Source organism: Lepus europaeus, chromosome 3, assembly GCF_033115175.1.
Source record: "Lepus europaeus isolate LE1 chromosome 3, mLepTim1.pri, whole genome shotgun sequence".
NCBI classification, from domain to species: domain Eukaryota; kingdom Metazoa; phylum Chordata; class Mammalia; order Lagomorpha; family Leporidae; genus Lepus; species Lepus europaeus.
The window spans coordinates 150,230,652-150,256,263 of NC_084829.1; the positions used below are offsets into that span (position 1 = coordinate 150,230,652).

The 25,612-nt window shown below is 49.5% G+C and overlaps 1 protein-coding gene across 2 annotated transcripts in view; it reads left to right on the top strand.

Moving 5' to 3' along the window:
- The window catches only part of UST (uronyl 2-sulfotransferase), a 306,252-nt gene that overhangs the window by 191,078 nt on the left and 89,562 nt on the right, over positions 1 to 25,612 (top strand). For both annotated transcript variants that reach the window (XM_062186900.1, XM_062186899.1), the window contains exons 4-5: positions 2,478 to 2,557; positions 11,047 to 11,200. In XM_062186900.1, the coding sequence (XP_062042884.1) occupies positions 2,478 to 2,557; positions 11,047 to 11,200 (234 nt within the window). The remainder of the gene's footprint in view (positions 1 to 2,477; positions 2,558 to 11,046; positions 11,201 to 25,612) is intronic.

The following is a 25,612-nucleotide window of genomic DNA, read 5'->3' on the forward strand; positions in this document are numbered from 1 at the left end:
AGCCGTAGTTTTCTGGCCACGGCAGCCTGAGAGCCGGCTGAGAGACTCAGCCAGTGATTGGAAATAGGAGTGCAGGAAAAACCTGGTCCTGAGGCGGGGCTGTGGGGAGTGCTGTATATCCTGGGCAGCCTGAGTGCAGATGGGTGAGGATCCAGTTCTCCCCATGGAGGTTTGGAGGCGCCAGTGGGATGCTTGGCGTTGTCCTCTGCGTGTGTCTCTCTACTCACCTGGTGCAGGTTTTCGCTGCTGTGCCTCCTGAGTGGTTGGTGTGGGGATCTCTGCACCAGTAGCAGAATAAAGGCCAGGAGTGTCCTGTAGGTGCCAGGGAACGGAGAAGAAGGCGTGGTGGTGATGGTAGGTGGTGCCATTGCTGTCATGAAACTCCCCATGGAAATATGGGAAAGTGAGGGAAGAGTTAGCTGCTGGGGACAGTGGGGAGACCAGGTGGGGGACCCAGGTGGTGGGGAGCAGCAGTCCAGGAGCCCCTTACTTATCACTACCAGTGGGGGAGGTCCGCATGATCGTGGAGATCGAACAACACCTGCAACATGATGCCTATGCCTAGGGTACATCCCAAGTGACATTACCGTGTGGGCAGTGACAAATTGTGTAACAGCCGACACGTACTCTCTGCCTTCACTGCACTAATGCAATAAACATGAGCATTAGCACCTTTATTCTGTTTAAAGATACGTCTAGAAGAGTTACGCATTGTCACCGCTGTTCTATTTTTCCCTGGGAAAGAGACAGCTTTATGACTATTATGACAATGTTCTCAAAATCTAACCACTACTGTTCTTCCATTAAGTTTAACACGTTGACGTGTGTTTAGAGAATGTAATGTAATACTGACTTTGCAGAGGGGAGAGCATTTTTTTCCTCTGACCTCTTCTTCTAGTTTTCTTGGGCAATTCTCCGGGGGCTTCCTTGCCTGACTTCTTCTGTGTGCAGAGAAACATCTGCATTAAAATAGTTTACAGGCCAAGGCGGTGTGATCTATTTTATATATTGTATAGACGTATCACAGTCAAGTGTGGTTTTTCTAAGCATTTGTTCCCAGAGATGTAATGAATGGTTACACTTCCCAATCAATAATTCTGTTGGTACATCCATCAAAAATCACAATTAACAATGTGGCCAAGCACAAAGCTTTGCTACTTCAAACCAGCACCTACAAGGGGTGCGTAAAGGATAAACAGGAAAGACGCAGGATCCAATTTCCTTTTATGCTCAAGCCTGGGTACAGCCACGCCATTGTTCACCCACGCCTGCCACGGCCTACCAGAAACCCCTGGTTTATGAACTGCAAGCCATCTACTTTTAAAATTCAATTTCATTTCTTCAAACAACCATTGTGAAATATCTAATTAAAAGGTTTAGACACCAAGCTCCTGGGCTATAAATCTGTACTCTCTGAAGTATGTACTAGTCACAGTTAATTCATTGAACAAATATGTACTGAGCCTGTTCAGCCCCCAGGCGAGACACCAGGGAGCAAGGCAGGCCCAGAATGTCTGTTGTGTGTGGGACAAACCTGGAAATCCAGACTCCTATTTATTGTGGTTGTTGTTACTGTGGTTAACATGTGAATGACTGGTGTTGTTTCTAGTTTTCAACTAGAGCTATTTCAGAAAATGTGAAATGCTTCCCTTCGGACGTTCATCGAAAGAAGCAACATTCAGTGTGTGTGTGAGTGTGTGTGTGTGTGTGTGTGTTGAAATTCTGCAGTGCGTCCATGTTGATGGGCCAATTAGAAAACCTGAGGAAAGTGAAATTCAGGAAGGCAGGGAGTCCTAAGAATGCTTGGAATTTCTAATGGATTTTACTAAACATTTTCTGTATCATGTCATGTTCTAGAAGACATAAAAGTTAGTTTATATGAACATAAACTGCTTTATGCCTTGCTGATAACTGCAAATAAATAATCCAGATGACAACCCACCAAAACTTCAAGAATTCAGAAGTTGGCTTTCTCATGAAATATTGTCCTGACAAATTTTTATAATCAAAAGAGAAAAATAATGAGGTTATGCCTCATTTTATTCCCACTTTTAAATTCTGCCACACTGGTTTCAAATATTTCTGTATATCCCAATGCTATCATTATGGAAATACAAAATAAAGACTTCTTTTTGTGATTTAAACTTTCAAGAGGGTAGGAAGACATTGTCTTACTTGCGTTTTGGTATGGCAACACACTGACTTCCCCTGTTGAAATTACTTAATCTGTCACATTGTTTTCATGGTTCCAATCAACTAAATTAGATACGGCACTCTAAGTTTGGATAGTGCTATTTTATTCACTAAGGACCCTTATGTGAAGGCCATAAATGTTGCATGAAACACAGCTGTTTGGTCCTGGTCCAGGAGTAACGAGAGGGGTGCGGAAGGGAAAGGAGTTGGATGGGTAACCTTTAGCTTAATATGGTCTGGGAAATTAGATCCTATATATGCTAATTTTGTACTTTTTTTAATAGATGGAACTGATTAAAAATATAAGTACTGCCGAACAACCCTATTTATTCACTCGACACGTTCATTTCCTCAACTTCTCAAGGTAAGACATTTCCCAGTTTAATGGCTCTTCTGTTTCTGTCTAGTCCTTGGATTCCTCCTCGTGACCAATCAACTTCTGCAAGCCACCTTTATTTGCAAGGTAGCACACTTGCCCTTGAAAAGACCATTTTAATCCATTCATTTTTGCTGAAGAGGGCTCAAACTTAGAAATACTCGGTGAGAAAACTTCCTTGAATCTTCGATCTTAGCAAAACTTGGAATTATTTTTACTGAGAAGCCATTTGACTTGACAGTTCTTTTTTTTAAAAAAAATCAGGTTTTGAATGGACACAAATAAGAAGGTAAGAGAGGGCACTTTAACATAAATGTTTTATTGCACATATTTGTAAAGTTGGAAGCCCCACATCTGGCCCTCACTGCTCTCACAGTTGGTGTCTATTGGCTGACAGATCGCCGGTCCTGGGGACAGATCTGCTGACCCTCCGGGAAACCCCCGGCCTCCCCGGTCAGGCTAGGGCTCTGTCCCTCATTTTAACAAGGGGTTTACAGGTCCACATGGGAGCACCAGAGCACCCAGCCCGGAGCCAGCAGGCTCCTCCCAGTTGGTGCTGACTTAGTGGCTGCTGAGAGCCAGGCCCCAGGGAGGCTGGCTCGGGGGGAAGTCGGGACTCTGTCCTGACAGCCCACCTGCCTGGGAACAGATTTTAGCCTTCTGAGGACTTCCCCACTGTGGAACAGGCCCTGTGCAATGAACTGCTCAGAGAATGAGATTTAGCAAAGCAGGTGAGTAAGCAGAGAAGAGGAGCTACTGCCGTGTCTTTCAAAGTGAGCTGCCCCTGAAGTTCTCCCTTCCTGCTTGATAACCAGGGTGCCCCAGGAGGTGACAAGGACACCTGCAAGTTATCCACAGGGCCAAGCCCAGGTGCTGTGCAGCTTCAAGTGTGTTTCCAGCCAGGCTTATAGTGGCTGCTTACTGGATGGGCCAGGATGTGTGATGTACTCAGACAAGGGGGACTTAGCGACTTCAGGATTGTGTTTTATGACAGAGCTTCTGAGCCTCGTGTTCTAGGGTGCTTCCTTCTGCTTCACCCCGACATCCTTAGCCCTCACTCATTAACTCGTCTTGCTTCCAAGGTCAACTCTTCACAATCAAACAAGCTGCAATGCAACAAATTTTAATAATTATCTCAGGACAGCGCAAAACTCTAATGAGAAGCCCAAGGCGATATCTTAATTGGATCATTGGGACACAGCGTGGTGGCCTCTGCCATCAAGTTCATGTGCAAGAGTTTAATCTTGATTGCTTTCACTTTCAAACAAATAAGTTGATGAATGCCTTTTGGAAGACACCAAGGCTGTGAAAAACAGTGTTGTCCTGGCTGTCAGGACCGCGGTTCTGGGCGAGTCTCTCAGCTTCTCCGGAGGCGGGAGCTGGGGTGGATTCCATTTTCCCATCTGTAAAGCAAAAGGCAAATCTTGCCCACTGCTACCTTGTTAGGGAGGCTCTGTGAGAGAAGGGTGGTGTTGTAGAAACTCAGAGTGACGCGTGAGCAGGTGTTTGTGGGGATGCCTTGCTCTGAGCCCGCTGTTGGGCTCCTGAGTGTGGTTAGCCCCACGTGTTCCCAGGTGAGGAGCAACCCTGAAATTACTTCCCTGTAATTCCTGACGAGGAGGGTGCTTGTCCCACAGCCGGGGGGTTACCACGAGGTGGGTGCTGTAGCCTCCTCTTCTTTGTTGAGCTTCCTGATCTTCCAGGTGTGGCCAACAAGCAGCAAGACACCTGCTGCTGAGTAGACTGTAAGAATGAAAGGCCAGTGGTATGGCGGGCTAAGCTGCCTCTTACAATGCTGGCACCCATATTGGATTGAGTCTGGTTTGAGTCTCAGCTGCTCTGCTTCCTATCCAGCTCCCTGCTAATGCACCTGGGAAAGCAGCGGATGATGATGGCCCCAGCACTTGGGCCCACACCAGCCATGTGGAAGACCAGGATGGAGTTCCTGGCTCCTGACTTTGGTCTGACCCAGCCTAAGGCCATTGCAGCCTTTTGAGGAGTGAACCAGCAGACAGAAGATCTCTTTCTCTCTCTGTCTCCCCCCACCACACACACCAACCACACACACACTTTGCCTTTTCAAATAAATAAATCTTAACAACAACAACCAAAGAAACAGACCAGCCTGTTTCTCCACAATCCCTTTATGCACATAGAACAAACTGAACTTTCAAAGGATATGGGATGATATCCAAACAAATCGCCCTTAATTTCTTTTTTCCCATTAGATCTAGTATTTTTACCATGCAATGTAGACACTCTGAGTGGTGAAAACTATTCTCCATGAGTTTTTAGTGATTCCACAGCTGATGTATAACACTATCCAGAAGGAATCATTTGGCCGTTTCCAGTTTTGTTGATCCAGCTCTGGGAAGCAGTAAGGTGATGCCAAGCAGGTGTTGTGGCTCCCTGGGGAGGTCTCCTCCCAGAGCACCAGGCCCCAACCAGCTCAGCGGAGATTTCAGGCTTCAGTTTGCATTTGTGGCATTCGCATTGGGCTCTTGCCTGGAAATCCAGGCCAGACAAGTGTTTCCCTTGGGACCACCTGGAGCATTGAGTCAGAACCATGGGAGCCTACACGATCTCCAGATGATGATGTTCCATTAGGATGTTTAGTGTTTGTGCATTGTGCTTTTGTGTGTCTTTTCACATTTGCTGGAGTACCTTTAAGTTAGAATTTTCAAAATTTCCACTTCCTGGCCGGCGCCCCGGCTCAATAGGCTAATCCTCCACCTGCGGCGCTGGCACACCGGGTTCTAGTCCCGGTCGGGGCGCTGGATTCTGTCCCGGTTGCCCCCTTCCAGGCCAGTTCTCTGCTGTGGCCCGGGAGTGCAGTGGAGGATGGCCCAAGTGCTTGGGCCCTGCACCCCATGGGAGACCAGGAGGAAGCACCTGGCTCCTGCCTTCGGATCAGCGTGATGCGCCAGCTGCAGCACGCTGGCCGCGGCGGCCATTAGAAGGTGAACCAACGGCAAAAGGAAGACCTTTCTCTCTGTCTCTCTCTCTCACTGTCCACTCTGCCTGTCAAAAAATATAAAAAAAAATTTCCACTTCCCCACCTTCACAGTATGCTCCACATGTGTCTTAGATCCACACACTGTGAAAGATACAATTGAATTTGTCTTTCCCTGGCCTCCACTTACTGTGTTCATTTAAAAAATATATTTATTTATTTACTCGAGAGGCAGAGTTGCAGAAAGAGGGAGAGATAGGGAGGTCTTCCATTTGCTGGTTCACTCCCCAAATGGCCACAATGGCTGGAACTGGGCCAATCCGAAGCCAGGAGTCAGGAGCTTCCTCTGGGACTCCCACACAGGTGCAGGGCCCCAGGCACTTGGGCCATCTTCTACTGTTCTCCCAGGCTATCAGCAGGGAGCTAGATCGGAAGAGAAGCAGCTGGGACCTGAACCTGCAACCATAGGGGATGCTGGTGCCACAGGTGGCTGTTTAACCTACTATGCTACAGTGCCAGCCCCCACTTACTGTTGTCTAAGCTTTGGGCAGGAGGATCCTTTTATTCAATCTAAAATCCCGAGCCCCAATTGGACAGTTGCAGGGAAGACCTCAGGGAGTCTTGCAGCAAAGCCCATTGCTATCAAAACAGTGCAAAGGGATTAGAAGAGCTGTCAGTTTGCCAGATCCTTTCAGACGCCCTCTTCTCCCGGCCTTGCCTTCATGTCCTTCTTCCTTTCTTACCCTCAGCTTCCTTTACTTTCATTTCTGTGTCCTTATCTCAGAGGGTGGCTCCAATACCAACACCGACTAATGGCAAAAACAAAAAAATTAAAAATCAATCAGCCACCAGAGAAGCAGGTGGGGTGTGATGTGTAGGGATAGAGGGACATTTTGGACATCTTCTCTCTTCCCTTCAACTGACATGAACCATGTTTTCCACATCAGATTTCGTGAACAGAGCCTGCCCTCTGATGGCACCATCTAACAAAACAAAGCAGATCCAGCTATTTGCATAATCCAGTTTGGTTTCCACATCTCATTTCTAGATGTTGCCTTTGCTTTTTATACCCATTAGCAGTGAGGTCCACTTTAATTATGTGCCTTTCACATCTTTCAAGTCTTCGGATAACAAAAGCCTCCAACCTGGAAGAGAACCCCAACACAGAGATTGGTATGAGCAGCTAGTTCTGCCTCCACTTGTTTAGACAGCCCACATGTTCCACTTTAACCTGAGTCCTCCCCCGTTTATCTGGCTTGACTGTGACAAGACCGGTCCTCCAGCCCTGGAGCTCTCTTCCTCCCATCTCTGACTTCTCTCCAGAGTGACTCCGGGGCCTGCAGAGGACAAGCATCATCTGGGCTTGCCCCCACTCACCTCACTTCCTATGGTTCCCTGCTGTTCATCACCACCTGTGTGTCTTCTTCTCTAAGCAGGAGCCCCAGCTCCAGTGCCCCAGCTGTCACCGTGGCCGCTTTGTCTCAGCTGCTCACAGGGAAGCTTCCCCTTCTCTTCTCTTGGACTGTTTCTCCTTGCCTTTGCTTTCTAATGGGGTCCTGTCCTGGGCGCAGGCACTGCAGTGCCCGCTGCATGGGATCTGCAGAGGGAGCGCACACCCAGCCCCCAGCTGAGGTTCAGTAACTGCCAAGGAATCTGGTACCTGCCGTCGGCTTCCAGCCAAGAAGCAATGACCGGCTGCCTCTCCCCTTCTGCCTCTGCAGCCCTCACCCTGCCACATCCTTTGCCACCAGGGTACTTCCTGCCCTTAAAGTTACCCCTTCCCTCCCTGGCAAAGATCCGAGCCTGGGGGTCTACAGTCTGCACTGTCTTCTCCTGTAGGCAGCAGCACAAGCATAGCCCCCACCTCCAAACCAGGACTTTAGAAGGAGGAGAATTTTGTTTAACTGAGGACAGAGTTTCGGTCATTTTTAATTTTTAATTTTCTTTATATACAGAAGATCAACTCTATGCTAAGTAAAGATTTCAACAGTTTGCACCCACACAGACATACAAAGTATAAAAGTACTGTTTGAAGACAAGTGTTACCGTTAATTCTCATAGTACAACTCATTAAGGACAAAGATCCTACATGGGGAGCAGGTGCACAGTGACTCCTGTTGTTGATTTAACAATTGACACTCTTATTTATGACACCAGTGGTCACCCGAGGTTCTTGTCATGAGCTGCCAAGGCTATGGAAGCCTTTTGAATCCACAAACTCCGACCTTATTTAGACCAGGCCATAATTAAAGTGGAAGTTCTCTCCTCCCTTCAGAGTAAGGTACCTTCTTCTATGATGGTCCCTTCTCTCCACCGGGGCCTCACTCACAGAGATTTTTCATGTACGTCATTTTTTGCCACAGTGTCTTGGCTTTCCATGCCTGAAATGCTCTCATGGGCTTTTTATCCAGACCCAAATGCCTTAAGGGCTGATTCTGAGGCCAGAGTGCTGTTTAGGGCACTTGTCATTCTAATGAGTTTGCTGTGTGGCCTCATATGCAATATTCTTTTGCTACAGGAAGACTACCTTTAGCATTTTGATGAGTGTATCCCTGAATGTCTTAGCCTATTGCTCTCTGTTGCCATTGAAGAAGTGACTGATCCTGTTGCTGGGTTGATAAGTTGATTCAGGTAGCAGTGTGAGGCAGATGTGAAGAAGGTGCTTAGAATGAGATATTTAGAAATGCCTCCCCAAATGAGAACCGCTCAGTGAATATTCTCAGCAAATTACGTCCTGTTTTGCATCATCATTTTCTTAACACAATAAATAAAAATGAAAAGAATATGATGAACTAGAAGGAGAATCAGGGAACTTTCACAGAGTTGACAGTAGAACCTATGAACACACTAGGCCTATGTCACAAAGAAGTTGGCAGTGCCTAGTAGTTTAGGGTGACTTAGCTCCACATATGCAGTAGTCATTGTGGTGACCAAGCCACAGAAGGGTGCAGTAAGCAAGCAACAAAATGCGGCCTGACTCTCCCACTTGCTTGGGTATGCACAGAATGAACCTAGGGCAGCTATCCTCATCACAGCTTTTTTGAAGCTTGGTAAAGACAAAATTAGAGCTATAAATTATGACAAAAGCCAAAGGAATTTTTTAAGAACACGAAAAAAGTTTAAAAAATTAAAATGAAGCTGAAAAGGCTCACAGTTTTCAGAGCCTATGAGAACGGCATCGTTAGTTTCTAAGGAGTGAACTAGAAGGAAATGCGTAAGGAAGGAAGACGAGGCCTATTGCCTGGGCCTAACAAAGCCACCTTGATGGTCAGGATGATCGGTAGGATGGATCCATAGAGAGGTTGTGGAATCTCAAGGGCTTCAGTAACAAGGCCTGGTGTTGTGCTGCATGGGTTTAGGTGGGGGACAAGCTGTTGTCAGCCCTGGAGTGGAGTCATGTGTAGGTGACAGTTTCCAGTGACCCAGTACCCTTATAAGTATGGCCTGAGATTAAAAATACTCAGAGAAACTGATCATGGAGGAGGATGGAATGAGGGTGGGGAAATGTGTTCCCCTTCTCCCGCACCAGGACATATGGTGCCATCACAGGGGTGTTCTGGCTTCTTGTAGAACGGACAGTGCTACCCAGACTTTGCCACATTGGGAGGGATCTGGGTTGGCAGCCTGAAACTATTATTTCTCTTGGCTTTTGGAAAAGGGAGGATAGATACCAGGCACCTCTCATAGTTAGAGAGGCTGTGATATGATCTGATGCTTAATGCCATCTAAAACATCTGTTTGGGGGAATTATCCTGGTACCATGAAGAGCACGGCACCCATGCTGAGCAGGGCTTGCCAGTCTGCCCATCTGTGGCCACTGCTGGAAGCTGGCAGTGGTCAGGCTGAGAACTGTGTCCTGATGGCTGGGCAGCCCCACTCCAGAGCATTCACAGTTGTTTTCACATGGGGAGTACAGCTGAGGCTTAGAAAAGCAGATGCGACTTCTGAGGGTCAAACTGGATCCATCTGTGGTAGGCGTGCTTCGTTCTCCCAGTCCCTAGCATGATGGCTTTCGTTGTAAGAATGTAAGACATTGCTGATAAATATGAAATCCAGTTTAATTAAAAGAGGATGTTAAATCCAGAATGTGTGTGTGTGTGTGTGTTAGATGGCAGCTGGCACAGTTAAACTCGTGCGTCTACACTTAGTGGTACACTCAGTTGTATGAATGTCACCTATGCACATCTAGGAGCCCACCAGATTCCCACAGGGCTAATTTTCTCATGACCCACAGGTTTTCCAAGGCAGCCATACCTGAGAAGTCCAGAACATAATTCATGCTTCCCGGTGCCTGAAATTCCGCAGCTGGGGAGTCAATCCTTCTGGTTCCATTGGCTTCTTCTCTCTAAAGATCTTTTTGAACAAATCTAAATGACCTGGGGACATTATGGAACTCATCCATAAAAACTGGTTTGTGGCTTGTGATGTCTACTCTCCTCTGACAGCAGAGCCCAGTGACTGGCAGAAACATAGCAGCTCGGAGCGTCCATTTCTTCACTCAGTCAGCACTTGTTGAGCACCTGCTGTGTGCTCTGCACTGTGCCCAGGGACATTGTCCATAAGCAGGGTGCTTCCTGTCTGTCTCCTGTGACCTCTTTCTGACCCCAGACAGAATGCTAGGGTTGCTCATCAGAAGGTCACCGGGTCACAGGGCCCTTCAGGAGCTCACCAGGTTTGATTTCTGCTGAGAGCCTGGGTCTCTCTCCCCCGACCCTTCAGGGCCACTGCTTTCAGAGTTCAAAGAGAAGAGGGAAGGCTCCTTAAGAAAAGGTCAGCCAAGCCAATCATTTTGTCTTGGAGAGGCCTGGCTCTTGGGCCAGCATTCAGTGCAGTTGTCTAAATCCTTTTGTGGAAGGAATGAAGATGGAACATGCAACCATTTGTTTGACTTTTAACTGAACCACTTGCCGTGACTTGAGGATAATTGCATTGATTTTTGTTTTACTTGAGAACCCTGACTTTATTACTTTTGTCTGGGGCTTTCTTTCCATGATTAAAAGCACAGATTCTGGAGCCAGAGCTCGCGGGTTCATACCCTGGCACAAGTTCTCACTCCCCTCCTGCCTCAGTTTCCCCTGGCACACCTGGGGGTAATGACGGTTTGTGGTGGAGCTTCAGTGAGCTGGCCACACAGAAGTATTTGGAACAAGGTAGATAACAAGTGCCCTTGTTAATCCATACCCTCCTGGGATTGTCTGAATGACAAGATAATAAGTACCAGCTCACCCCCGGGGCAGCTAGAATTGGCCGGCCAATTCACTGAGGGCCAACTCCGCACCATTGGGTTCTGCACCAGCCAGTGGGAGAGACAAAGTCCAATACAGCATGGTCCCCTGCTCACAGTATCCACTGTCCAGTGAGACAACCGGGCGGCATCTGTCCTTCAGCACTCCCTATGGGACAGTCCTCCAGCCCTTCAGCAGGTGCCTGGAGCAGGTGTTCATCCCCACCTGCTGGGTTATAACAGAAGACCTCTCAGCAAGCGCGCTTGTAACGAGCTCCCTGTCTGTGTGCGTGTTCTTAGGTTTGGAGGAGACCAGCCCGTCTACATCAACATCATCCGAGACCCCGTCAGCCGGTTTTTATCCAACTATTTTTTCCGTCGCTTTGGAGACTGGAGAGGAGAACAGAATCACATGATCCGAACCCCCAGCATGAGGCAGGAGGAGCGCTACCTGGTGAGTCATGAGCCACTGCAGCCTGGGGTCTCACCCCCACCTCGCGGCTGGGTCCATGCCACCTTCACGGAAGCTTGTGTGGGAACAGCTGGTTCCACAAGACCCCACATCCTAGTGGTTTCTCAAGCGATTTCCTGAGTGTACCTTGCTCAGGGTTCTCAGTGTCAGATTTAAGTCTTGGTTCTCAGGGTCCTGGGCAGCGCTGTGGTGATGAGGAGCACAGGTGCTTGGGAACTTCTCTGAGAGGGTGGCGGGGTCCCTGTCTCATCACTCATGCCACTCAGTTCCCATGGCAACACATGAAGGCGGGAGTTTCAGCTGAGGACCCTGAGATGCCACGGGGATGTGGGACATGCCTGAGTCCCACCTCCAGCAAGGGGCGGGAGATGGCCCAGGATTGTCAGCACCACAGCACCTCAGGACCATGCCACATGGCAATAATTGCTCACTTTGGTAAAGATTTATCTATTATATATTTGAGAGGTAGAGTTACAGACAGAGGGAGAAACAGAGAGTGAGAGAGGTCTTCCAAATGCTGGTTTGCTCCCTAAATGGCCGCAACAACCAGCTGGGTGGATCTGAAGTCAGGAGCCAGGAGTTCCTTCCAGGTCTCCCACGTGAGTGCAGGGGTCCAAGCACTTGGATCATCTTCCACTGCTATCCCAGGCCTTTAGCAGAGAGCTGGATCAGAAGAGGAGTACCCGGGATTTGAACCGGCGTCCATATGGAATGCTGGTGCCGCAGGCGGAAGCTTAGCCTACTATGCCACAGTGCCAGCCCTGATTGCTGACTTTTTCTAGACCTTGTTGTGGGACCTCAGCTCCATAAGGGCTGTTCATCTTGACCCCAGTAATTATGAACAGAAGCACCAAAGTTGTCAGCAGAAATGCAGGGCAGAGTTGTGCTTTTTTAACCTCAGAATAAAAGGTACGTGTGCCACCCCGTATGACTTACAGTAACAAAAGCCTACAAAGAGCTGAGAGCCCTATGTTCAACAGGAGGAAATCAAAGTTTCTAGGTCTGCCAAGGCCCGCTGGGTCCTCCCAAACCCATGCTGGGCCATCAGGCATGGGCAGGAAGAGGAGAAAGTTCTGAAGGGGCCCCTGCCAATGGACCCCAGTGGCTGGGAAGTAGCACAGCCCCCATGCCCGCTGCTGCTGGGTGCCCAGCCTCAGCCCACACTACTGTCGTCTCGGGCAGTCTTCTAACACCGTCATGAAAGTAGGTATGGGGCGGCTGGTGCCATGGCTCACTTGGCTAATCCTCCGCCTGCGGCACTGGTACCCCCGGTTCTAGTCCCGGTTGGGGTGCCAGGTTCTAGTCCCAGTTGCTCCAGTCGAGCTCTCTGCTGTGGCCCAGGAAGGCAGTGGAGGATGGCCCAAGTCCTTGGGCCCTGCACCTGCATGGGAGACCAGCAGGAAGCACCTGGCTCCTGGCTTCAGATCGGCGCAGCACACCGGCTGTAGCGGCCATTTGAGGGATGAACCAATGGAAGGAAGACCTTTCCCTCTGTCTCTCACTATCTAACTCTGCCTGTCAAAAAAAAAAAAAAGTAGGTATGGGACATTTTTGGATGATGTCACCTCCGTGTCCCTTTCATGTCTTCAAATTCATGATTTGAGTTGAGAAAGCTGATACAGAAAGTGTGTCATCTAGCGTATACAACTAGTTAGTAGGTACACAGCTAGTTAGTAGGTATGCAGCTAGTTAGTAGGTATGCAGCTAATTAATAGGTACACAACTAGTTAGTAGGTATGCAGCTAGTTAGTAGGTATGCAACTAATAGGTACACAACTAGTTAGTATGTATGCAGCTAGTTAGTAGGTACAGTTAGGTATGGAGCTAGTTAGTAGATACACAACTAGTTAGTAGGTATGCAGTTAGTTAGTAGGTATACAACTAGTTAGTAGGCGTGCAGCTAGTTAGTAGATAGGCCCAGTCCAGACCCAAGGCTTTCTACTCACTGTTCATTTCTGTGAAGTATTTCAATGATGTGTTTTAAAAGTGACTTTGACCTTTTTTTTAAGTTTTGATGTCAAAAACTCTAACTTTTGTCTTTGTATGATATGAATATGGCTATATGTTTTTTACTGTGTGACAAGTATATTTTGAGGATAGAAGTACTTAGAAGAGGAATAATTCTTTCTCAGATTATCTTTATTTGTATTGCATCCCAATTAAGACATATTTTATTTTTTAGAGTACATTCCATTTAATCTAAATCATAGTTTCAAATTCTGACCCGATCATGATGCTAAGGAAATCAGAATCAAATGGTATCAGGGAAAGCTGAAAAAAAAAAACAAAAAAACAAAAAACCTAAAAATACAAAAACCTGTTGTATAAATACAGCTCCTCAAAGAGGATGGGGAATCCCTGGATTTTCTACTCATCTGGATTTTGTTGGCCTGGCCATCCTGTAGATAATTCCTGTAGCATAATCTTCTCACATTCATACAGGGTAACCTGTGCCTATTAGACAGACGAATTGTGACCGCAAGAGAGGAAAAAAACCATTATGGTTCAGATTGTTTAAAGAAGCTCATCAAATGCTTAAAGCTGGTAATGAGGTCAGTTGAGGATTCTATTTTCTACCCTTTCCAAATGTAAGCGCCGTGTTCCAGAAGGGTCCATGTCCCATGAGCTCTTGGGCATCTCTTGGTAAGGCTGAGTGGGGGCCCTCAGGGCTCCTGGGTCTGGGATGAAGGAGGGAATGCCCTGGAGGGGGCGTGACTCCTGCACAAGCCTGCCCTGGCCTGACACAGTTAAGAGGCTGCTTTCCTGTTCAAAGGGAGGTTTGTTTATCTGGAAGAAGATGTTCTGTGGATTTTTTTTTTTTTTTTAACGCTGAAACTTTTCATTCTATCTCCTTGGTCCCATTAGACCCTTGAAATAAAATTGTCCCCTGTCAGAGCCTGTCCCCAATTTGGCAAGCCTGGCTGGCCGGTTGTGTGGCTCCAAAGAGGCTGTTGTCTGTGTCTCCGTGGGGCCTGGGCAGCTGTGAGGAGACATTGTGCCTGCAGCAAGGCCCTGCAGGGGGCAGGCCCAAGGGTGCAACGTGCCAGCCCCCGCCCCCCGCGCCACCCAGGCGCACGAGGGCATGGCTGCGGGCCTCATCCCAGCGGCCAGAAACCCCTGCTTTATCCCCATGCAGTTCTGCTCTTGGCCCTGCGCCTGGCACAGCTGCTTAGCACACAGCTGAGCGAGCCCGGCCGGCCTCCGAGCTCACTCTGCAGGTGAAGGGATTCAGTGCTGGGACGTCAGGAGCCTCTCCAGAGATCGGGAAGGGTAGAAGGAGCTAAGGGCACTGCAGGCGACAAGGCACACGGGTTTTACAGGTGTGGGGAAAGACTCGGCTTCAGGGTGCCAGGCTTCCTGGCCCCCCAGTGGTGCCATCTGCCCCCTCAGACCTTCCAATTTACTTCCCACATGACGAAGGGAAAAGAGGGCTTATCCAAGTTCTGTGCTAGTTTTTTTGTTTTTGTTTTTTTTTTTTTTTTTGGGGGGGGGGAGGTAAGATTTATTTAATTTATTTGAAAGGTAGAGTGCCAGATAGAGTAAGGGAGAGATTTTCCATCCACTGGTTCACCCCCCAAATGGCCACAACAGCCAAAGGCCGCGCCAGACTGAAGCCATGAACCTAGAACAACATCTCCTTCTCCCACGTGGGTGGCAGGGGCCCAAGCACTGGGCCGTCTTCTGCACTTTCCCAGGCACGCTGGCAGGGAGCGGGATTGAAAGTGGAACAGCCGGGACTCAAACCGGTGCCCATATGGGATGCTGGCGTCACAGGCGCAGCAGCTTTACCTGCTGTGCCACAACACTGACCCCACTTCCATGCTGTTTGAGCAGAATCATTTTGTCCCATCATCTGGGTCTCTACAGAGCTATCACAATGTATCATTGTCTAATAGGCATGCATCTTTAAGCTGGTCCCTGTGTTTTCCAGGAACAATTAGGTCGTCTCCACCTCTCTGTTTCCATCCTTACCACTCTTCTATTTGCATTTCCCAGAAGATCCTTTTTAAATAAATTACTGCCAGTATAGATACACATTCCGCCATCAGCGGCCATCCCGGGCCTTGAGCTTGAAATGCCTCTTGGTCCAGAGCCAGGCACTCAGCCCCGCGGGGCAGAGGTGGCTGCTTCCTTGAGTCAGCTGAGCCCAGGCGCACGGGGAGCCGCCCCCGCACTCGAGGCTCTGCCCCTGCTGGAGTGCGGGTGCCTCCCTCCATGAATTCCAGAGCAGGGAAGTACCAGGCACACACATGCGCATGAATGACTTCTGATGAAAAGCAATGAGGGCAAGCGCCCTACGCCTGCCGAAGCCATTTCCTTTCCCAGTCTCCACGTGTCCCTGAAAGCGGATCTCGCATACTGTGTGTCCTTTTTGCTGTGTGGTTCCATGTGTGACCCGAGCTGTTTGCCTAAAACCTGGGCTTTGACACGTTCACACATCCCTAGCACTCTGCACATCCGTGCTCTAGAAAACGCCCAGGTGGGCTCCTTCCCCAGCCTCCCTGCAGCCTCCCTCGGAGGAGCAGGAGAGGGGAGAACGTGTTCCCAGGGAGAAAACTGCCTCTGCCATCCCATTGCTTCGCCTTGGCTGTGGCGCTGGAAAGTAATGCATGTTTCAAAGAAAAGACGCGTAATGTACAGCTTCTTAATTCATGAAGAATTCAGTGAATCATTCGACCCGGTTGAATGCTGGAGGAGGCTGAATATTGGCCGCGGCGAGCAGGGAGTTTCAGAAAGCTGTGCATTTGAGTCTGCGGGAGAGTTTCGGATGCTCAAGTCCTTTCGCTCGGCAAGTATACATGTGCAATCCTGGCGTGTGGAAATTTCCACTCCATCCCCACCGGCTGAAACTCTCCTCTAACTGAAAACTCAGACTCAGCCTCCATCCCTAAAGCATCCTGATTCTTACGGAAATAACATGAATATGGGATTTGGATTGTTTTTAAGTGTTTTAGCAAGTATTTATGTTTTCCGACTCTTTGAATGTTAGAGAGCGATGCTCTTTTTCTCTCTCTAGTTCCAATTTGGCTTCCAAGTGCAGGCCCTGGTGGGGACACAGGACACGGTGTACTTACGCTCCCTTCTCTGTTGCCTGACCTGGGAGCCCCAGCTGGTGATGTAGCCTTGGGAGCTGTCCCTGACTCGTGTATATCATAGGACCACGTTCCTGAACTTGCCTGCTTCACGCCGTTGTTGTCAGGGTTTGCGTGTGGCTTGAGTGTGTCCCCAAAGGTCACTGGAACCTGTAAGAGGCGGAGCCTTGTGGGAAGTGGCTAGTCATGGGGGGCGGGGCACTGCCCTGGGAAGGGATTAATGTAATTCTCACGGAAGCCCGGTTAGTTCCAGTGAAAGCTGTCAAAAAGAGCAGGCCTGGCCCTGAATGCCTGTGGCTTCCCACCTTGCCAGGAACTCTGTCTTTCATACGCACTCCTACGCCCTGATGGTGATGCCCTGGCCGAGTTGTAATGCAGCCGAGTAGCGTCCTGCCAAAGCCGAGCAGGCACTGCTACTGTGGCTTTGAACCTCTGGAACCGTGAGCTCAGCGAGCCGCCTTTTCCCAGGAAGTGCCCCCACCTCAGGTCTTTTGCTGCAGCCATGGGAGATGGCCCGAGACAACGACATCCTACACAGAAGTGCTTCGCCTGCTGCACATCTCCAGGTTGCATCGCGGGCTCAGTGAGCGGCTTCCTGTGACCTGAAGGGACTGTTTTCCTACAAACTCGGGCAGTCAGCAGGGGCTGCTGTTTTCCTGGGGCTCCGGGACACGCTGGGCCAGGCCTGGAAAGTCAGGGCTGCCTCTGCTGAGGTCTCAGATGGCCTCATGCAACCCTTCCCCCGCCCCCAGAGCACGTTTCTAAGGAAACTGCTTCTCTTTGTGTTCCCCACAGCTGGAGATGTGTTTGGATCCCAGCCTGCTGGCAGACATTGGCCCCGTGTTTATTTACTTGGGAACCTAAGCTCATGTCTGCCCTGGGGTTTCAGAGTCCTATAAGCAGCACCTCCCCTCCCTGGAGGTTGGGGGGTGGGAGGGTGAGGAACCCTGCGCTGCAGATGGGGGGTGGGGGTCCAGAAGCACAGGGGATGGAGGAGCCCCGATTTCAGGGACAATCTCGGAGATGTGTTTGCATTGGGCCAGGTCACAGGCAAGGTAGCAAGGCCTGTGCTTATCCCTACAGGGTTTGAGCGAGTGAAGAGGGAAGGAGGAGAAGAGAAATCCACAAAGGGGTTTTAGAGAACAGGAGAGGGCACAGGAGCAGCCAGCTTGCAGCCCTTGCATGAGCAAAGATTGGAACGCCACCAGCGTGCAGCAGCCATGGCGGCAGGCCCGCGTGCTACATGCAGGCGTCGGCCCAGCCCAGCGTCTGCTGGTGGAGGCCTCAGCACCCCACATCCACCCCTGCTCCCAGAGGAGCAGCACAGACTCCCAGGGCCTAAGACAGCTGATTGAGACAAACCAGGACAAAGGGGAGGCATATAAGGCTCCCTGAGCCCCAAGGTTCTATGCTTCCCTCAGAGTGCCTCCGATCACAGCGCCAGGGGAGGCTGAAATGTGAGTGAGCAGAACGAGGTGTACGGCAGTGAGGACAAACAGACCCCGACCCTCCAGCAGGGCGAGGAGCCACAAGGCCACGCGGCAAGAGTAAGCCATGGCGCAGCCAAACCTGCAGGTTGGCAGCTCACCTAGGTCTCCGCAGGCCAGCATCAGGGTTGGCAGGGCTGTGATCCTTTGCTCAGGCTCAGAAGGAGGGAGATGCATTCCTCATTCACTTAGGGGTGCAGGCCTGAGCTCCTGTGTCCTCGCTGGCCATTGGCTAAAGGCCATTCCCATTTTTCTGGAGGCTACCTGCATACCTTGGACGGTGGCCCCCTTTCTTGATCTTTAAAACCTCCAGTGGTGGGTCAACCCTCATATGCTTCAGATCTCTCCTTTTTTTCTCATTTCCCTAACCCATTTTATTTATTTATTTGCAAGGCAGAGTGACAGGGAAAGAGGGAGAGACAACAGAGAGAAGGGGTCTTTCATCCAGTGGTTCACCGAAGCCAGGAACCCGGAACAGCAGCTGGGTCTCGCACACAGTTGACAGGGACCCAGGTACTTGGGCCATCATCTGCTGCTTTCCCAGGCACATTAGCTGGGAGCTGGTTTGGAAGGGGAGCAGCCAGGATTGAACCAGCACTCCGATATGGGATGTCGGTGTAACATGCAGCAGCTTCCCCCACAGCGCTGACCCCGGGTTCTCCACTTTTAGACTGCTGTGTCGTTAGGTTGGCCCACCCTGGTAATCCAGGATCATCTCTCCTCATCTCAAAGTCTATAACCCCAATTCCATCTGCAGTGGTCCATTTGCCCTGTAGAGAGCATATTCAGAGGTGCTAAGAATTAGGGTGTGGCTGTTTTCAGGGTTCATTACCTTGCCTGAGATCCAAGGCCATATTGGGGCAGAGGACTGGGGAGGAGGATGTGGTGGGACAGGCATCCTTGAACTTGACCTGTCTGCTCTACACTGTGCCGTGCAGCCATCCAGTAGCACCAAACATGGCTTTCCTGTCCCTGGTCTGCAAACCAAGTGACCAGTCACAGTTTGTCTTTCTCATGTTAGTGACTCATCCGTCCATCCATCCGTTCACTCACTCATTTGCATTCCTTCGTTCCATACACACTGACTTGGTACCCTTTATGGGATAGGCACTACAGTAGGAAATGGAGATAAAACGTTGAGCAAAGACAGACACTGGGTCTGCCCGTGTGGAGCTCACAGTCCTACAGGGAAGACAGGCGTTAATCCCACGCCCACACAGATGAATGTGAGATAGCAACTGCGTCACCCCTACACTGCAGACAGACATGGCGCTGTCCAATGCAAGAATGAGGCCATTGGCAAGTCTGAAAGTCAAAGAAGTGGCAGTTGAACTGAGGTCCACAGAGAAAGAGGAGATGATGGGAGCAGCATGTGCAAAGGTCCTCTAGCAAGAGGGAGCACCAGGAACAAAGTGGAAGAACTGGGCTACCTGGAGCTGGGTAAGCTGAGGGAGGAAGCAGAGAGCTGAGTTCCCCAGAGAGCCTCCAAGACCCTGGTAAAGAGCCCCTGGGGGTGGGGAGCACTAACGATTTAAAGGGAGACATGTTTACATGGAATCCTGAAACTTTTACATTTTGGGAGAAAAACATATCACTTTGGCTACAACATAACGGAATGGAGAAGGGCTCCAAGTAGATGTGGGTAGACCAGTTGCAGAGGCTACTGCAATGATCCAAGAGTGGGACAAACCCAGGAGCAGGTGTTTGTGGCCCATGTACCACATGCGGGGTGGCGATGGGGGAGCAGTCACAGAAGTATAACACACAGCACTGACCATCCAGTTACTGCTGTCCAGTGAGCAACAGAAGAACCAAACTTGAAAAGCTTAACACCAGCTACCAGCAATCGTAGTTCAGCACAGCGACACAGGCGTTGTCAACTTAGCCAAGGAAACGTGAAAGCCCTTAGCAGCCTGAGAAATGAGGTGGAGAAAGAAAGCAGTAGGAGTTGTGTTGCTAGGGTGGGCGCCGGGTCTTCAGGGTGCAAACGGATATGATGGGGTAAGGCTGAGGGGCCGTCACGGGGGGCTGTTTCATGTGATGAGAAGGCTGGGCACAAAGCTTACTCCATGGTGAAGCACCCATCTGGCACGAGGGAGCAATAAGGGAGGTGAGGAGCTTGGGGGCTGGAAAGTCTTTATCCAGATGGCCCCTGGGGATCCAGTGTGCATTGGATAGCAGCCGAGGCAGCTCTACTGAGCAGCTCTCTTTGCAAGGTCCCGTCAGGACCCTACATCAGCTGCAAGGACTGGGGCTGTCTGAGCACAGCCAGGTGCAGCCGCAGGCCACCTGTCAGCTGGGCTCCTGTTCTCCGGGCGGCCCCTGTGAGCCAGCTGGATCAGCACCCTCGTTGCGCTCCAGGCTGCTCTCCGCTGGGGCAGGTGGCTCTGGGTCAGCGAGGCAGCGCTTCTCAACCTTTGCGACACTGGAGAGTCACCTGTTTTAAAAAACCTCCCATGCCTGGGTCCCACGCCCAGGGAGTCGAGTTTAACTGCAACCTGCGCTTTGGGATTTTTTTTTTTTCTTCAGCTCCAGAAGTGATGCCAACGTGTACCTAAGACCGAGAACCGAAATGAATCCCACACCCCTTCTTGAGGGAAAGAGCAGGAGCTGTTTCCACTGAAACACTCCCTGAGTATCTCATGGAAGCTTCCCTTTATCCCTTTGTCCACTTGGAAAAGCCATATTTGCCTTCCCTTTAAAAATGTTCATTAGGCTGTTAATTGGCACAAGCAAGTAAATGCCATTAAAGACATTGGACAATGCTGTGTAGAGTTTGTGGTATTTATGAATATCTTTGTGTCCTCCATCAGGCATTCTTCAAACATTCAAGTGGATAATACCTATTATCCAGAAAGCCTGTTATGCTTACATTGAGGGGCTTACTTTAGGGAGCTGTGCTGTAGGCAAAAACAAAAAACAAACAAAAAAAACAGAGAGAGTGAACCCTTTGATGAATAAAATATTTTAGCATGCAGACTTTTTTTATTTAGGTTGACAATGTGCTTGGAATTCATTGCTGTCTCTTCAAAGAGACACGTGACACTCTTTCAATTCAGGCCAATTCATACAGAGACATACTCATGCTAAGTTTTTTTTTAAAAAAGTTACTGTAACTATATTTCGCTACTTGAAATGCAGTCAAGGAATGTTCTTTAAGATAGCCAGGGAGCTGTGGGATGATGTTCTATATAAAGTGAAAAACTAATGGCTCCACTTCTTGTGTCAAGACTTTGAATTTTGTACCCTACACTCTTCAGCACAAATTGGCACACCTCTAGAGTTGTCCTCAATTTGCTTTGCCACTTGTGACATTTTTTTTCTCTGCCCAACTGTTTTACGTGCACAGTAGAAATTCCCCAAAGGCTGAATGACCTCCAGAAGTGTTCTTAAAAAATATTTTGTGAAGTCTTGAAGGCAGGAAAAATAAGTGTCAAACATCTAAGAGATTTATTGGAATCTCAGCTTGAATTCTAATTGCAAGTGCTTATGAAAATGTCAATATTAACATGAAATATCTGGCAGTCTTTCTAATAAATGTAAATTGAATTAGATAGTGTGTAATTGGAAAAATATGTGCTCCACTCACTCAAAAACCAGTCTCAGCATCCGTTTGCTATAGCAGCCTTGCCCTCTAATGGCTGGAAATTGAAGGACAAGGCCAAACACTTTTGACTACAAGGACAGAGGCAAAGAAGAGGGAATGGCTGATCATTCGTTGCCACCACAAGGGCCTCCCCCAAAAGTGTGGTGCACGATGTAGATGTTGTTATCCCTGTATTCCAAAGGAGGTGGTAGGTGGTGGCTTAAATTAGGGTAGGGGGCTAACGGCATGCCAAGTACACGGGAGCTCCGGGGCAGTCTCCTATAGAAATGCCTACAATGGGTGCCTGATCTCTTGCAATGCAACTGAAAAGTCAAACGTGCCTTCCTTGCTTTGATAGTTCAGCCTGGAGACTGCCAAGGCCCTGGTCCCCACAAATGAGATCTGCGAAGCACATTGAACAGACTATTTTGAGTCCCTTTTTGGATTGACGAGTGTCATGGACTGAGTAGAAATGATACCACAAAGTATGATTTGGTGGGGATTTTCACGGGAAGTTTGATTTTTATCCCTAGAGAGGTTTTCATTCCTCTTATTGGAAAGCGGCCAGGAATGAATGGAACAGGTGCGAGCTTCACTGGCTACAAATTCATGCAGCTGATAGGAACAGACCGTATTTTCTCAGACCTTAAGTCCATGCAGACAGTCATGGCTGAACGACAGAATTTGAACCAAAGGGCCGGCACCGTGGTTCAATAGGCTAATCCTCTTCCTGTGGCACCGACATACCAGGTTCTAGTCCTGGTCAGGGCGCCAGATTCTGTCCCGGTTGCTCCTCTTCCAGTCCAGTTCTCTGCTGTGGCCCGGGAGTGCAGTGGAGGATGGCCCAAGTGCTTGGGCCCTGCACCCACATGGGAGACCAGGAGAAGCACCTGGCTCCTGGCTTCGGATTAGCGCTGTGCGCCGGCTGCAGCGGCCATTGAGGGGTGAACCAACGGCAAAAGGAAGACCTTCCTCTCTGTCTCTCTCTCTCACTGTCCACTCTGCCTGTCCAAAAAAAAAAAAAATTGAACCAAAGCCTGCATAATTTAATAATAAGCAAAACTTTTAAAAACCAGGTATGCGCTGGCCTCCCCACATGGCTCTGCATTTCATTTTGCAGGTAAAACTAAATGGAACTGTATAGGCATTCAGCTGCAGGTTCCTGGGTTCATCTCCTTTTGCATTAAAGAAGAGAGTCTCCCTGGTGTGACTTTATAGTATGATGACTGCCCCTTCGTCACCCCATAGAGTTTTAGACAGTCAATTTTATAAAGTAACTAACCTCTTGGGTGAATCTTATAGAGTCAGCACATATGTAAAAGAATATTATCATGGGGCGACGCTGTGGTGTAGCAGATAAAGCCACTTCCCGCAATACCAGTATCCCATACGGGCACCAGTTCAAGTCCTGTCTGCTCCACTTCCAGTCCGGCTCCCTGATAATAGCCTGGGAAAGCAGTGGAAGATGGCCCAAGTGTTTGGGACCCTGCACCCAGTGAGAGACCCAGATGAAACTCCTTGCTCCTGGCTTCAGCCTGGCCCAGCCCTGGCCATTGTGGTCATCTGGGGAGTGACCCAGAGGATGGACGGTCTCTATCTGTCCCTGTCTCTCTGTAACTCTTTCAAATAAATAAATAAATCTTTGCTATATAAAAAGGAATATTATCAAGTTCAACAAGAAAAGGAGGGAACTCTGATGACAAATGATGTCAGATATAGCTGATGGCATTCCACATCTGGCCACTATTAATGAAAAGCTGTGAGGTTAAGAAGATGGACCTAAACCAAGACAATAAGATTAGCTTCAACCAACTTTAATTACTGCCAATCTTCGTTTCTCTAGGTAATCATTACTTAGCATGGATTATATTTCTCTTTTTACTTGCTCATGTATCCTTCTTCTTTTTAAAATGTATTTAATTTATTTGAAAGGCAGAGAGACAGACAGACAGAAATCTCCCATCTACTACTCCACTGCAGCTCCTAGACCTGGCCCAGGCCAAGCCAAAAACTGGCAACTCAACCAAAGTCTCCCATGTCGGTGGCAGGGACCTGAGCACTTGGGCCATCACCTGCTGCCTCCCAGAGTACTCTTTAGCAGGAAGCTGGAAGGGAGAGTGGAGGCAAGACTCAAACCCAGGCTTTCCAACATGGGATGGCAGTGCTCTAAGCGATTGCTTACCCATGCACCAAGCACCTGCTCTGTGTATGTCACTTCTGAAATCCTTTGGATTATTTTGTGTTTGTGTCTTGGGTTTTTAGCTAATACATAACTTGATGATAGAAAGTGATCTTTTTAAACCTCAGCCCCCATCACCAATCCCTGTTAAACACCCAATACCAGATACAAGTGTGGGTGGCACAACAGTGACACTGCTCGCTGCACTGGCTTGTGCAATCTCAATAGATGGTGAACACACGCTGTGTGCTGGCACTGTCACAGGGAAACCTGTGGTTTGATGGGCACATTCCTGTTTCTTGCCTCTACCACTCGCATGTATTCCTCCTGTATTCCATTATCCATGAGTGGTGCCCCCATCAGCTCAGCATACAAATGAGATACTCTGGAGCCTTCCCTGCCTGCCTTCTCTCCCCCACCCCCTAACCCGTATGCAATTGGCAGCTCTCATAATCCATCTTCTATTGCTCCAACCTAGTGCCGACACAGGGTAACTTACAAAGAGCAAAGGTTTCCCTGGCTCAGCCATCAGGAGACTGGGCGGTGCAGGAGTGTGTGCTGCTCTCTGCTCAGCATCTGCCAAGGGTCCCCGCGGCTTCGGTCCACAGTGCAGAGCAGAAGAGCGGGGAGAAACATCTGGAAGGAGAAAAAGCAGCCACTCCCCCATGACAGCCTGCAAGAGAAGCATGAATGTTGGCCGGCGCCACGGCTCACTAGGCTAATCCTCCGCCTTGCGGCGCTGGCACACCGGGTTCTAGTCCCAGTCGGGGCGCCAGATTCTGTCCCGGTTGCTCCTCTTCCAGGCCAGCTCTCTGCTGTGCCCCGGGACTGCAGTGGAGGATGGCCCAAGTGCTTGGGCCCTGCACCCGCATGGGAGACCAGGATAAGCACCTGGCTCCTGCCTTCGGATCAGCACAGTGCGCCGGCCGCAGCGCGCCAGCCGCAGCAGCCATTGGAGGGTGAACCAATGGCAAAGGAAGACCTTTCTCTCTGTCTCTCTCTCTCTCTCTCTCTCTCTCTCTCTCTCTCACTGTCCACTCTGCCTGTCAAAAAAAAAAAAAATTAAAAAAAAAAAAAGAAGCATGAATGTGCTCGTGAGGGCTCCACCCACACAACCCGAACTCCTTCCCCTAGGCCCACCTCTCGACAGTGCCCCGCGGGCAGGCAGTTTCTCCCAGGATTCCAAGGGGCAATACCGTATTCACCACCATCTCAGCCTGGGATCCTCCTGAGAGCAGAGCCTGAGGCCGGGCTGGTGGGAAGGTGCTGGAGCCGGGGCCAGTAATGGAGGGAAGCAGGAAAGGGAGACCAGAGAGGGAAAAGCAGGGATTGACTAGAGGCCGAGACAAGGCTGGCAGCTGTCCCAGGTGGGCGCTGTGAGGGCAGAACGCAAGAATATGGCCCAGGGTGTGTGTGCCCCGGCGAGCAGAGGGGGAGGCAGGGATCCACTTTCCCCATCTGCTGTTGGTCCACTTCTCCCAGGAAGCCTTGGTGTCACTCACACAGGTGCCACATGGGTTCTGTGCCTATCACACTGAGGAGAGAAGGGAGCAAGGGGCGCCAGACCCCTGAGGCACGGGGCTGTCAAGTTGCTTCTGTGTGAAGCCGCCAGCTGTGGCAGTGCCAGAGGGAGGAGTGGCCAGGCCGATGAGAGTCCGGGCACAGGCGTGTCCCATCAGCCACCGAGCGAGCTGGGAGCTCCCCCACGTCCTTAGTCACCGTCTTCAATGTTGAGAACGCTCAGCCACTGTCTTTGGTTAATAGCTCTGGAATAGAGTTGGATGCAATGATGAAGGACCCCTAACCCTAACCCTAACACTAACCTAACTTCTTACAGAAGTCAAAGGATGGAAGTAGAATTAAGCTGCTAGTTGTAAACTTTTGTTCATTTTAGCTGATTTTGTACAAGTAGCGGCTAGGATCCAGACCCCTGGGAATTTCATTTCATGGAAAATGTAAACAGCATGAATATGAAGATCTAATGACAGAAGAACCTGGAGAAAGAGACAATCTCATGAAACCCCTCTGCCCACACCCGCCTGGACCTTA